Source organism: Meleagris gallopavo, chromosome 2, assembly GCF_905368555.1.
Source record: "Meleagris gallopavo chromosome 2, MGAL_WU_HG_1.1, whole genome shotgun sequence".
Lineage (NCBI taxonomy): Eukaryota > Metazoa > Chordata > Aves > Galliformes > Phasianidae > Meleagris > Meleagris gallopavo.
In genome coordinates this window covers 11,794,539-11,809,842 of record NC_139405.1, presented here as the reverse complement: position 1 = coordinate 11,809,842, position 15,304 = coordinate 11,794,539, and the positions used below count along the sequence as shown (strand labels likewise).

Below are 15,304 nucleotides of genomic sequence, written 5' to 3'. Positions count from 1 at the left end.
AGAATGAAGGAGGAACACGAAAAGAAAAAAACATAATAAGCAAGACTCAGTACCATTAAGAGAAAGACAAGTTAAACTATCAGATCCTGATGACATCAAGAAAGTTTGAATCACAATGCTGAGACAAAGATCAATCAAATTTCAAGGTTTTAAACAACAACAGTCTAGTTTCAGTAGTAGTGAATGCAAAAAGATCCCAAATAGCCCCTCTAGGACCTAAGGCTTTCAGCTGTTCTAGAGTACAGGCCATGAGTTTACAAATCAGACATCGGGCAACTTACTTCAAAATCCAGACCTTTGATTTCTTTTTATGCTAGCTACAACAGCATATGTATGTTACAGAGCTTGCAAAGCTAGTGTAAATGAGATCAAGTTTAAACCCTCTGATGAGATTTAAAGCTGCTGACACAGAAACTGAGTCTTCATTTAACTGTTGGGCAATTTTCCTTGTATTTCACTTTCTGTGAATATTAATAGGAGCAGAGATCACTTCAATGTATAAGAGCAAGTTAAAGTGACACACAGAGCAACTTACAGCAAGATGATGGAGTTGCAGGCCACATCAATTCTTGTTGTCTCGACCTTCGGCCCTGGCAGTCAACGTAAACCCCTACGCTGCTAAAACACAGCAGGTATTCTTTATTTGAGATCTCGACTGCACAGATGGCATCAGTTGGCTGCTGTGAGATAAATGATAGTGTGTGGTCATCTGGATGGAGCAGACTGTATGGGCTGCCTTCTCCATGAAGGGGATGTTTTAAGAAACCTGACTGGTAGCCCACACAAAGTCGCTCACTGAAGATCGACATCCACTGGACGTTCCCCTGGACTTGGATCTCCTTGATCTTTTTGTGACGTGTCTTACTCTGATTTAGTTCATAACAGAGGACCTGCCTTTTCATAGCTACACACAGGCATGTAAGGGCTCCATGGCGCACATGTCCAGAAACTATTGACTGGCAGCCCTTTGTTTCTGCCAGCTTATAAAACTCAGTCTCCCTTCCATCCAGGGCTGTCATAGGGAAAAGTCGCACGTGACGGTTTCGTCCTGAGATTACTGCAATGAGCTGTTCGCTTGGGATAAGCTCAATCTGATGAACCTTCTTATTATCACCAACACGGATTATCTCTAAAATAAAACCAAACAGAAACACCAAAACTCAAATATATGATGGTAAAATGTGAACCAATTAAAAACTCTGTTGGCTAAGCACAAGAAATTCCCTTTATTGCTCCTTTGCTTTATTTAAATATACAAGAATAAAAACTTGTATTTTAATGATACCAAAACTGATAATGGCTGGATAAAATCTGACTCATCAGAAAAAGGGACAAGCAGGCACTTCAATAAGTGTTATTAAGAATTCATTTTAAAAATAGTCATGTCTCCTCTCTATTGAATCTGAGGTTTAATTTCCAGCACTAAGGAGGAGGTTACAGTGAAGACCAAGCCAGCCTCCTTACTGAAGTGCGCAGCAGAAGAGAAGGCAAAAGTCATAGATACCCAAAACAGAAAGCACACAGAACAGCTTCTTGATCATCTGCTCTCGCATAGGGCTGCCCAGCTGATAATACAGAAAAACCAAGTAAAATGAAACTGGGGGATACTGAAAGAGAAAAAACCTCATGAAGTCACTTTCTGATTATTAAGGGAAATTATTATCAGTTTCCAGTCTCTTACCGTCTTTGGTGACATGCACAACAAATAACCCTTCTTCATTCCCCAGTGCTATTCTTTCATGATCTGTGATATTAATCAAAAAAAAAAAAGAAGGAAGAAAATAGGTTATTTTTGTTTCAAAATACCTTTTCAACAAGTGTGATAATTCTGATTAACAGTTTTTTAATATCTTGAAATAAAAAGCCTTAACCAACACAGCCTCTTTTCCCAGGTAACTAGTGACAGAACAAGAGGGAATGGCCTCTAGTTGTACCAAGGCAGATTCAGGTTGGATATCTGGAAGGACTACTTTTCAGAAAGAAGGCACTGGTCAGGCATTGGAACAGGTTGCTCAGGGAAGTGGTGGAGTCACTTTCCCTGGAAGTGTTTAAGGAAAGGGCAGATGTAGTACTTCGAGCTGTGATTTAGACGATGATACTGGTGGTAGGTGGACGGCTGGACTAGATGATCTTAGAGGTCTTTTCCAGCCTTAATGATTCTATGATCTACCAAAACTAAACAAAACACTGGAAACCACCCAGACTTTCAAATTTCTAAAAAAAAAAAAAACAAAAAAAAACACCCACATTTTCCCATTTCTTCTGTTAGCAGATATAACACAAGAAACATTATTTTTAATAAATCACTTGGACTATTTAAGTATACTACTGACACTGAAATAATTAGAACATCAAATTCAAATAATCTGAGTTCAACATATTTTGTGTGGTTGCATTTAAAATTACTAAACTCTTTTTCAACTCTCCAATTCTCTCTCTGGTAGCAGAAGCAGACTATTGTAAAAATCAGTGATTTACACTATTTTATGGCTCTAATTTTGCCCAGGGAAGGACTTATCTTTACAGAATAGCAAAACAGTAAAATCCAACTGTTAGCCAATACAGCTCATTATTATGAATGTGTATGTATGGGGGAATGCTATTACTGAATCAGACTTCTTATTTATTTCATACCTATGATTGCTGCTGACTGTGTTGTTTTGATGAGGGGTAAGGTGCTGTCATAAGCTTCTTTGGGAACATAGACTGAGCGGTCTTTGAGTTTGTTCTTCTTCAAGATCCTATGCAATTCATTCAGCACTCCTACCCACTTGCTTTTTTCATTCTCACCGTCTGTTAGAATCAGGATTGAACACTTATTACTGGTTGCAGAGAGTTGGGAAGCTGTGACCTGAAAAAATTTTAAATATATATTTTAAATCTTAAGCAATAAAAGATTTCATCCTGATCATTTATACAAGGATATCAAATGCATTTAGATGTTTCTTCAATTAGCTGTCTGAGCTAAGAATGCAAAAAATTTAGCCTTACTTAATAGAAAAACTCTATCACAGAAAAAGCTAATGTGAATAACTCAGCAAAATCTGAAAATTTTATTTTCTTATATGCGTTTATACTCATTCTGTAATAAGGAAACACTCACTCTGAATCAGACAGACATCTGTTCATCTCAGTAATTTTGTAACGTAGAGCATTTCTCACAAAGCGTACCACATTTTTTAAATGACAGTTTTCACTGTTAATTAATACAATAGGAATGGTATATACATAAGAATGATTTACGAAATTTTTCATGTACTTGGTACAACTGAAACAGATAAAAGTGAAAACTACTTTGGAATATTTATCTCCTCTTAGCATGCAGAGCAATGAACAGTCTGAAAGCAGGAAAGTCAAGGAGTGGAATACAATGGAACAGAAAAGAAATGATACGGGAATTAGACACCAAAGATTTTTCACAGAGGTCAAATCTTCAATTACATATCCAGAAGAGTTATAGAAAAATCAATGATGGCAAAATCCTCTGATACAATGTAAATGACAGATTTTTATGAATATGTTACACTGGATTTCTGTAATAACTATCTGATAAGGTAGTCATGAGATCCAGTGCTCATATACCAAGAATTAATACATAATAAAGGCTTCAGGAGTAATTCAACAAATCAAACTAAGAAGAAGAAAACAACTCTGGGAAATGAAAATGTAAAAAATCATGAACAAAAGAATTCCAAATGAAAAACAGAAAGCTTGTAAGACATAGGTCTTAATGAGAAGATTAGAAAAAAAACAAAACTCTGTAAAATGGAGATGGGTGCTAGTCTAAATGTATCAGTGCTATTTTACCATGAAAAAATGTATGATATGTATGGATATAAGTACAGAGCTTTATGCACTGCTGCAGCCACGAATACCGCACAGCCAGAACTTGCAGAAGAATTTAAACATTAGTAAGCACTCTGTGAATGCACATCGCACATCACAGAGTGAAATCCTCTCCTTCAGAGTTAATAAGTTCAAGGCATACATACTTACTCTAAAGATACAGGGGATATCTTTTCGATTTGCATGGATGACATCCGAAGCCAAGACAGAACTCACTGAGAATTCTTCATCCCTTGTGGAGACCATAAACATTATTGCAAAAGAGTTAAACAGAGTCAAATCTGTATGTTTGCTGTTGTTGTGTTTTTTTTAAACTTAATTTCTATAGTACCAATAACCTTGATTTGCTAAGGGCACAAGAAGATAGTACTGGGATCTAACTTTTAAAGTCATTGCAACTTTCCCTGTTACCTGCAGATGAAACTCAGAAATGCATTGCTACATAACTAATTCCTGGTACATGCAGAGAGAAAAAAATCTACTCCAGATACTTGTTTTTATGTCTGTTTAAATTTAAAACTTTTCAAAAATCAAACTATAGAGACGATACTGAAGTAAGAACATCCTTCCAAGTATTTCATAAAAATCCAAACACTCTAGAAGTTTTAATGTATTCAATTATAGCTTACATGTCCTCAACTCTCAGTGACATCGGTAGCACTTCAATAATGCTGAAGATGAACAAGATACAAATCCTTCTGCGTAAAAAGTTATACTAATTTTAACCACAAAGATCAATCTGTCTTCAAAAACTCTATCCAACCTGAAAAGAATATAATTATCTTCTTTACTCATTCTAAATCTACTACACTCAGGAAATGAAATGTAGTATATGAAGTAGTAATGAAGGCTGAATTGCCATCCCCCAATCCCACAGCAAGTTCCCACTCAGCACCAAAAAGCTTACCTCATGTCTATGACCTGACTCACTACCACACTTGGCTGGGATGCTTTTCCTTCTGCTATATCATACAGGAAGAGTTTAAAATCACAGATTACTGCCAGCGCTCTCTGCCAACCTTTCTTTACACCAGCTGGTTTTGGTACCTATAGCAAAATAAATTCTGATCACTTCTTTGTAACTTTGTGTGCAAAGATCAAACTTACAGTATAAAAATCACAGGATCATAGGTTGGAAGGGACCTTAAAAACCATTGATGTCCAAGCCCCTCCTATGGGCAGGGTTGTCAACCTCCAGAACGGGGCTGTACAGAGCCCGTCCAACCTGGCCTTAAATGCCTCTTCAAAAATTGCAGTTTAATTCCCACTCCAGAAAGCAAAAAATTTAACCTAAGTGTCCCAATTGCAGCCACCTGATACTTACTCGGACATGTCCTTCGTAAGCTGTTCCTATACCTTTCTGAGGATCTATTCCCAAAGGGCCCTTAGTCTGTTCAGGAGGGATTGGACATACTGCAGGGGCCTTGTCTGCACAGGTCACGTGGCAGGAGAATCCACACACTTGTGAAGAGGAAAAGGAACAAATGGATTTAATGGTTATTTCCTGCAATGCAAAAGCTATGTGATGACAACACTTTTTTTTTTTTTTTTTGCTAACAACCAAATATTTGTACTGAACTTTGCTACACTGAGACAGAAATGTAAATTCGTGCATGTGGTCCGATATGATCTGAATTCAGAGCTGTACAGTTTCAGAGCTGTATGGCTATAGTCTGGTTTCATTCAAGTAAGAAAAATTAGAAGCTCATATTGAAATAATTTCCCTGATTTTTTTTTCCAGGCCCATATCTACTAGTAAACAAAAAGCTGGCAACTCTACTAAGTGATGTATGTTATTCTGTGAATATATAATCCTAGAATAAATCAGTCCTAGAAAGAAACAAAATGGAAATACTGCCTTACACAATGACCTCACATAAGCAAGGCTTCTGTCAGCACACTTAACCACTGACTGTGGCCCCTTACTGCTATTTTAAATAAACTCAACTGAACTCTTCTGCCACCAACCAGAATTAGTATTTTACCAGATAACTTGGTAATCTTTTACATGAGAGATTCACAGTGCTTGACTTCTACTATTAGAAGATGGCAGCATATGCATATATTCTGTTATTCAAAATGTGAATAGAAGACACCTGCACTCTCGCACCACAGCGTTCATTGAAAATCTACATCTGTATGGATTTCGGTTCCCATTTCCTGCCTTACTTACCTTCACAAGTGCAGCCCTGTCTTATCAAACCAACCATCAGAGATGTGCATTGATTGCATTTTGTTGGGGTATTAAATGACTTCACTACAAACTGGTGCGCTTTAGGCTGTGAAACAAGCAGAAAAGGATGTTAGTACCTATAATGCTTCTGAAGAACAGTTATTTTTTCACAGACATAAGCGTGTTTGCTGAAGTGAGATCTGAGCTCATAGCACAGGCTGCAAGTGCTCCTTATCGAGGCTTGTTACTCATAACTTACTATCCTCTGTAAAGAAAGCCATTGAAAATGGACATTCTGGACAAGGTATGTAATGGTCCCAAATAAGAGAATTGTGCAGGTTACCTTAATAGGGAGGTATTCTAAAATTTTATTCACTTTCCTATTTTTCACAGCATGTATCACAGATAAGGGCTCCAACTTCATACTAAATAACAGTTGTACTGTTAGAATGGAAGCTTTCTGCCTACAGATGGCTTTCTTTTGAAACTTGTATAGTAACAGTACTTAGCCTTGAAAACCAATGCAATAAAAGTAAGAAGGTTCTACAGGTAATATAATAAATAAGAAAAACAATCATTACTTATTGTTTAAGCACAACAATTTGCAAAAATAAAATGATGAGCACAGTTAAGTCTGTTTTGCATGATTCCATGTGCACACACATAATGTTTTTAATCACTCTATTAAGATGTTGTCAACAGGCCAACTGCAAATTAATTTCAACAACTGACATAAAATCAGCGTTTATGTGGGCGAAAGCCAGAAAACAGAAAAAAATAAATTCCTTCTCCCAGAGCTGAATTTAGTGCTCACTCTATGTTACTTACCAAAAAATTCCCCCAAATCTACGGTTTCATTTTAGGCTCAGTCTTTGCCCTTTTGCAATATAATTTTCTAAGGCCAAACTTTAGGCCAACCTGAGACTGTCCCATAGTGACATGGGTTTTACTGTATGCAGAGAATAGAGGCAGATTAGTCAAATAGATGCTGGAAAAAAAGTCTCCCTAGGAAATCTTTTTTCCTTTCGTATTCTGGTTCATTTATGTCTTTCTAAAGTTCAAACTTGTAACCGAATATGTTAACATATTGATAATTAATATCAATGTGCAATATAATCAAATAATCAAATGGCTATGTGTTGCTATGCTGGAATGCCTACTATAACTTGTCAACATAACGTAAGAATCGTGTTGTTAAATTTTAGAAAGCAATCAGTTTTTGCACTAGGAGAACTCTTTTGAGACTCCTGAAGCTGTGGCCCAGGGGTGATATTTTTTCCTTTACAATACAAAACTCATGGACACATGACTGAATACCTTTGGTGCAGAGAGTCCCGATCCAATATACGCTGTCCGCATGGTTGGTGTGTGAATTGATCGAGGAGGATGATCCGTAACCTGAATTAGTCCCCAAAAGATCAAATTGACATCAAATACACACTATCAAAGACAGCTTGAAAAAAATAAAAAGATTACAGTCTGCCATCTGCTCCATCCCCAGATACACAAGCAAAGAAACCAAACTGACTAACAAAATATGGACACAGGAATACAAATCTTATTTGTCATTACAAAGATGTGTCATTTTCATTTCTTAAATGTCTAAAGTTATTTTGCATAATCTCTATTTGATTATTTTCTAACACAAAACAATTAGCAAATTTAATATTTTAAGAGGGAAAGGAGATATTTTATTACAGTTGCAGAGATTTGCCAATATTTTGTATCAGTAAGACTTTCAGCAAGGCTCCGTAACATGCTCTTATGAAGTGCAATATGACAATAACTTTGCACAAATATTTTTAAAGTTCATAGCTAAGAATACATTATGAAGAGAGACTGTATCTAGTAACTGATTTTACAGTCCCCATCCTCAATCAACTAATCAGATATAAAAGTTCCCCTAAATACAGCTCACTGCTCATGCAGCAGAAGGCTATTTATAAGGTCCTAAACAATCTCTGCAGAATGATGAGTTTAATTCTAAACAAAAAGACTTGCTAGAGCAATTTTTATATGAGTACTCCTTAAACAAAAAAAAAAGTCAACTCCCAGTACCTCAATTGGTTCAATTTCACTAGCTGTAGAAGGAGATCTTGATCTTGAATGGAGGTGAGACTTGCTATCTTCATCCCGTGACGGTGTATTGGATAACGTGAAGTTCTCAACTGAATCAATCTAGGAGAATAATTCCAGAAGGGGAAAAAAAAAAAAAGAAAAAAAATATAATCAAAGGCATCACTAAAACAGAATTCTTGACTCTTACCAAAATAAGATAAGGAAACAGTAGAATTCCTAAGAGAGAACTGAGAGAGAAAAATTCAGTTTTAAGCAACTTCTTAATCAAGCTACAAAATTACAGCAAAAATTACTCACTATGAATACATTATGGCTTCGGATGAAAGGTGAACACATGCGTAAGAACTGCTAGTTCAAGGGCCTGATAAATACTCAAGGAGATTTTTAATTCAGCATTTTTAAAGAGTATTTCCTAATTGCAACTCTTTTTTGTCAATCAGTAAGAGAGATCTGTTAGGAGTGAATTCCCATATAGCCTATGAAAATCACTGCAATCGTATTTAGAATAAAATTAGGAGAAAAAGTAGAGCAAATACTGCATCTCCTTAAATCAGTGCTTCACGGAGAATTGAGGTTTTTTTGTACTCCATCTGAACTACAAAAAAAGGAAAATAACTTTATTAGGAATATAGTTTCTTCAGCGGGCTGTTTTTCCAGACTTTGATATACAATGAAACTAAGCCAAACACGGAATTATACTGACAGCATAGTATGCATGTTCCTCTGAAAGTAATGCCTCTTATTTATTTCCATGGAAGCCACAACAGATACAAAGAGCACAATAACGCTGTTTGATAGAGCAAATGCTCAGCTACAAAAGACACTTCTTCAGCAGTCAGCACCATCAGCTCTGCATTTTCACTAGCAATGCACAAGGCTCTGCATGCTGTGCTTGTAAAAATCTGCACTGGCAGAGGTGACCTCTACTGTCACTGCCACCACCACTCACAGCCTCACCATGCTCACATCCATTGTTGGGTCTCCATAAACATTCAGCAAGCACTGATGAATGTCAATGGGTGCCATTTTTTTTCTGCATAATGGAATTCAAGGACACCCCTTTGCTTCATGCGCACTTCCATGTCAGATGCCGATTTGTCACACTGCCCCTCTGCTGCCCATCTGTTGCATAGCACAATATTGGTGGGAAGGTTCAACCTCTGCTGCCATCCCTCCAACATCTGCCTCTGACGTGGTGGGCCAACATAATAAAATAGGAGACATTACTTTTGGAGCAGCCCTCGTATGAGTATGATTTGATGTTCTATAAAACAAGTTGTCTTCAAGAGAATGCAAGATTCTTCATTGAAAATATGGCATCTCCACATCAAAGTTTTCTTTGTTAATTTCAATTCTAAAATTAAAGTGAAATGAGGATGCTTTTCTCTCCTACTAATAAAACTAAAAGCTGGAGGCCTACAGATGGCTCCACTACCTGTTGGGCTTTTCTGAAGCAACATTATCAACTGTTAATCATTGCTAAGGATTTGGCTACCTTGAGCAAAAAATAAAATCTGCAGCAACTTCTACAGATATATTTGAATATTCCAATTATTTTTTTTTCCTCATTTGTCACTGACATCACAATAGGAATTCCAAAAACTTTACTGCTTTGTGTTTATAAAACATAATGCCAAGCCAATCTTATACATTCATATACTGTTCTCAAAAAATTTAGTTATGGTAGTGAACAGGTGCAGATGAAGTTCTCTTGTTGTTTGGTTGTTCTGGTTTTTTTTGTTTGTTTATTTTTCAATTGTAGTGAGTTAAGTTTAATGGCATCTTTGTCATAGCCTTCAAAAAAAAAAAAAAAAAAGGCTTATCAGCTTAATCAACACAGGCATACTAAGATGCATCTTCCTTCTGTAGTGAGAACAGACTTTCTCACCATGCAATACACCTCTTTTCCACACACAGATCATGTATTTCAAGCACTGAGGCAAAAAATAGCAGAAAAGCAAACATTCTGAACTCTGATTTATCAAAAGCAAATTATAATTGGAAGCTTTACCCAGCATCAGAAGCACTTGTAAATCCTTAGACACATTGAGTTGTTTTAAGCACTTTAAACTTTTTTTTTTTTTTTAAATAAATAAAGCCTAAAGATGTGATAACGTGACACGTACTGGAAGACTGTTGAACCTCAAAAAATCTAGCTCCTTCTTAACAATCGTATTTAAAAAATAAACCCAAAGTGTAACCACGGGAAAATTTTTCATAGCAAGAAGCAGATGTTCCTTGTCTTCTGTAAATTATGTCCAGAGATCATATCTACAGTTGCATAAACATTTCCACATACTCAGAAGGTTCTCCCTTCAAAGTAGCATCTGCATACCAAACAATTTTCATGGTGTCTGTTAAAAACTTTGGTACCAGAACAATATAAATGATGGAACTGTTCTGGAATGTCCTACAAAGCCTTTGTGGTGCAAAATCGACTGCTGAACTAGTTACAAATCTATTTTTACTTTGGTTATGAACATAAAAAGCCCACAAAACAGACAGAACCTGATCTACTATTACTGACTTTGAAGGGAATTTAACCACCAACTCCACTGTAGAAACAGAGCCCTTAGCTGTACTGCTGCAGTAATCTTCAGGTTCCTTATTTCAAGGAGAAGAAAGTTATAGAAGCAACTGAACTCAACTTAAGTGGCTCATATTGCATCATTAAAATTAGTTTTAAACCAAGTCATTAGATTAGGAAAACAACATTTCAGATCAAATTGTAATAGCCTTGTTGGCTTCCACCACTCTGTGTTGGTGGTCTACACAGTGTCACCTGTGAAGGCCTGAGACAAAGTTGGCCACTGTGCAAACACATCTGAACTGGAGCCACAGTAGGCAAAAGCAAGCAGTTACTGTAAGCTTGCCCTGAACACAGAGATGTGTGCTTTGATTTACAGATGAAGGTAACTATTGTTTATTGAAAATTCACTATAAATGCTGTCTACACTTTCCTGTTCCTATTATCTTCTATACATAAAAGAATCAAAAGAAGCAATGTGAGTTCAAAATGTGCACAGCATACCTAGTACCAAAGCAGTCTGACAAAGCATGGATAACATCATGTTTTGAATTCCACTTTGTTTTTTGAAACATCATAGCTTAACAGACTATAACACATACAACTCTGTTTTCCTTGTATAAATTTGTCTTGTCCTCTTCAACACTCAGTTTCCCTCTTGCTATTTATCTCTGTGCTATTTTCAATCACTTGCTATGATAGGCCTCCTGAATGCCAAAATTTATCTTCTGTAGGAAATTCCTATAATCCTACACACACCCTCTTCAAACAGGCCATCATTTGGCATGTTCTTATCTTGCTTATTTGACATCTCTCATCCTGCAGCAACCTCAACAGCTCTCACAATGAACTTCCACACTGAGATGAAGAAGTAGACAAAGCTACAATGATATTCGGCTCATGGAAGTATTACCAAATCAAATTATCCAAAAGCTTTTAGTCCAGGGCTGTAAAACAACAAAAAGCACAGCAGCAGCAGCAGCAGCAGCAAAGAGCAGCAGCAGCACAAGACATGCAGACGATCCATACATTAAACGAAGGCATGTACACAACAGGCAAAAATAAAGGGCCACATAGAGTAAGACAGCCTCTTACACGTCTGCCTTTGTTAGCTGGAATACAGGAAGGAGAGCGCTTTAACAAAGAAAGGAGGAGAATATGTTACAAAACCAAACAGTGACACGGAAATCAGCTCAGTATTCATTGCTGTACATTTGCAGATGTAGTTTTTAGACACACACAGACATGTTTATTTTTAAAAGTATTTTCAAAACAGTATTCTGGGGCAACAAGAGAAAAGAAACATCACAAAAAGGAACAGTTATTTTAAAGTTTGCATCTTTACATTGGACAGTAACAGTGAAACTGTAGACTACGTTACACCAAAGCAGCACAATTTGCAGTCAGTATATCTCTGTGTTCTGAACAAGATGAATAAGGCAATCTCTTGGAGGTGCAACATATCCAATTTAAAGTATCATTAAGGATTATTCTGTACTTAATTACGAATGTGCAGGTACAGTCAGAGCACCCTACTAGACTATTTAAAAATGAAAATTGAGAACATGACTTATTCTGTCGTTATTTACAAAGCTAAGATTTGTTTAGTTTAACCAAAACCCACAGGAAGATTTAAGAAAGCTATTTTTAATTCATAATGCGTTACAACAGGAAAAAAATAATTAAAAAAAAAAAAGATTTTGTCAAGGGTAAATGGAATTCCATTTTACTGTTACTAAATAATCACTGACTCAACTTTAAACAAAACAACTTGATTGCTTCCATTAGCTGGTGAGATACACAAAGATCAACCTTAATAAAAAATAAAACAAGCTCAAAACCCACTGCTCAGCAGTGCCATTATCAGACACTTCCAGGGAACACAGCAGACTTCAGACCTACATGACAGTACCAACAGTCTGTGATACACAAGGCAACAAAGGTGAAGATTTAGAAGAAAGTCCAGCAGAGTCACTGAGAATGACTGCCCTCCCACCAAAATCTGAAACCACAGGCAGCAAAACCTATTCCTACTCCTCTTCACACTCTCCCATGCACACAGCAGAAACAAGAATCATTTCTGGACAAGTCAGCTTCCGCAACCATGAAGATCTCAGCACTAGTTCTGTAGATCTGACCAAGTATTGAGGATTTAAGGAGGAACAGCTGGAAGCAGCAGTGACTGTTACTCAGAGTACTGAGCTACTCGTTTTCTTGCTCAGCATCTGCAGGCTACAGACAGTGAGATATCTGTTTTTTAATTCTCTCCAGAGGAAAACACACAGCTATTGTTTTCCTCACTGACACAATTAGCATTTACTGCAATCATTCTCAGCAGATAAACAACTACTCTATTTGGACGGCAGACACAGAATACGTTACCCACCTAATCAATGTCAAACATAACCAGCAAGTCAAAATCAGCACTGCTTACAACCTGTCATTTTGTAATGAAGCACAGAGGGTGGAGAAACATTACAGGCCATTGTTAATATTTACTTTGGGATCCCGATTACAGAAGAGGCTTTCCTGAAAACCATCCCACACTGAGTCTAACCTAAGGACTTCTAATGCTTCCCTGGACTTAATTTAAGGAACCCATCCACTTCTCAGGTATGACTGAGCATAGGTTTAGCTCTCCTTGAGATGCTACAGGAAACATTCAAGGTAACTGCTGTCAAAAAAAAAAAAAAGAGACACTGAAAAGGGAATGGAGGTCATATCCAGCAAATACGCTGCTTTTCTTTCATCTGGGGGGAGAGGAAGAGATCCTGATGTGGACAGAGAGATGAGGACCCTCTCATTTTAAGTTCAGCCAAATATATGGACATTGAACCTACTTAATTAGCTGAAACATATAAACTATTCATCTTGACAATGGAAGCTAGCTATTAAGAATCCAGGAATGAAACAAATAGTCGTCCGAGTAAAGAAGGATGCAGAATTGACTTTAAACACAATTTAATTACACCACTTTCCACTACTAATGAGGTCAACAGACATTTCTCTTTTAAAAAAGAAAGGTAACTCAACAGACACTGTACTCGTCTGCAAAACACTTTTCTCATCTTTGAACACTCAGCTCTCTGGGTCTGGAGTTTTAGCAGATTGTGAGAAAGTATTCTGCCTCTCTGTTAGCGAGGTTAGCCCCTCACCAGTGCAATCCAGAAACGCACTCCTGCCCAAAGCAATTGAGAAAAAAAACAGCTGTTGGACTCAGTTAGAAGATACAGCATTGGAAGTTTGATTCTGTATGTATTACGTCATCCAGATGCAACATTATACACATTAATATCTGGAGATACTACAAAAATAAAATCTGGGTACCAAACAAGACTTCATCTGAGTGTGCACTCCAATGCCTTCAACAATCATTGTAGTAGAGTAATAGATACCTCTTTCAGAAGTACCTCTGTATGAAAGAGCCTGCTGACACAAACTAAGTGCTCCTAATGCTATGGCAACATAACAGAACACTTCCTTAATCCAGTAAAGGACATAAAAATTCATTTATTACACATTTTACAAGACAGGAAACTATACCTGTATTATTTTCGGTGCAATAAAATTCCAACAAGTAAAACAAGGTTTTCTATATTCTATACAAAAATGAGGACAAAAATCTTCTACTTCTGCAGAATGTAGATTCACAATTTGTCTATGGGACATAATTTAAAGAAAAAAAAATATCTCTACGAAAAGTGTTCTTTCAGAATTGGTGAAAGGAAATGCAATCAGTAGAATAGATCTGTATACAATACTTTCTTTGTTACATCATTCACAACAAATGTTTCTAGAATAAATTATACTGCATTTTAATGCAAATATGATTATTGTACTTAAAATGCTACATATTTTTGTATGTGTATATCACATACACGCGAAAGACACACAGATGTACACACAGTATGCAAAGAATGATAATGGATGGTTTTCTACAAATGATGTAGAGTATTTAAAGCCTCTGAGCATTTACAATTATGTGCTTATTACTTCAGCCTGGAAGAAATATAATGCAGTCAATTTTCAGGTTGTAATTTAATTTCCTTAGCAAGCAGCTAATCAAGGCAAATTTTTAATCACTGCTGTGATTAAAAATTAGCATCTCAAAAAGCAGTAAAAAGAAATCAATCAAGAAGGTCACCTCACAGCCGAAATAAAGATTACTTCCTGCAATACTTAAAGGCTTAAAAGGAAACATTTCCATTGAAGAGACCAGAAGAGTTTTGGAAACAACTGACAGACAGAATGACACGAAGCAATAGAACTAAGTGACAGAAGCATGCCAGTAATTTTAGAACCATTTTCTAAAGTAAAGGCCCCAAAGCAGCTTCTCCCCATTAAAAAACAACCTTCTCCAATATAGAATTATTCACATAAAGAAAACCATTTAATTCTATCTATATAGACAGGTTAAGTATAACAGGTATAGTTCTCCACTGCACTTGCAGCATTTTATTTGACTGCATTATTGTTCAAATACTCCAAATCAATCAACTGATCTCTGTTACTGAGGGATTTACTGGTTTGAAAGCCAAAGACTTACGTCATCCATAAAATCAATCAATGAGGATGAAGAGGAGGAAAAGGAGTCCTATTTTAATGAAATCAGCAGTAAAGAAAAAAACAAAGGAAGGGAGAGAGACAGAAAAAGAAACGGATGAAGAAAACTTCAGTAA

At 36.6% G+C, this 15,304-nt stretch overlaps 1 protein-coding gene across 8 annotated transcripts in view; it reads right to left on the bottom strand.

Moving 5' to 3' along the window:
- Positions 1–15,304, bottom strand: part of CDC42BPA (CDC42 binding protein kinase alpha) — a 158,448-nt gene that overhangs the window by 24,330 nt on the left and 118,814 nt on the right. For all 8 annotated transcript variants that reach the window (XM_085218903.1, XM_085218906.1, XM_085218904.1 and 5 more), the window contains 9 exons: positions 8,078–8,197; positions 7,337–7,417; positions 6,020–6,125; positions 5,171–5,307; positions 4,754–4,893; positions 3,997–4,078; positions 2,635–2,851; positions 1,682–1,744; positions 536–1,129 (listed from right to left, as the gene is read on the bottom strand). In XM_085218903.1, the coding sequence (XP_085075029.1) occupies positions 536–1,129; positions 1,682–1,744; positions 2,635–2,851; positions 3,997–4,078; positions 4,754–4,893; positions 5,171–5,307; positions 6,020–6,125; positions 7,337–7,417; positions 8,078–8,197 (1,540 nt within the window). The remainder of the gene's footprint in view (positions 1–535; positions 1,130–1,681; positions 1,745–2,634; positions 2,852–3,996; positions 4,079–4,753; positions 4,894–5,170; positions 5,308–6,019; positions 6,126–7,336; positions 7,418–8,077; positions 8,198–15,304) is intronic.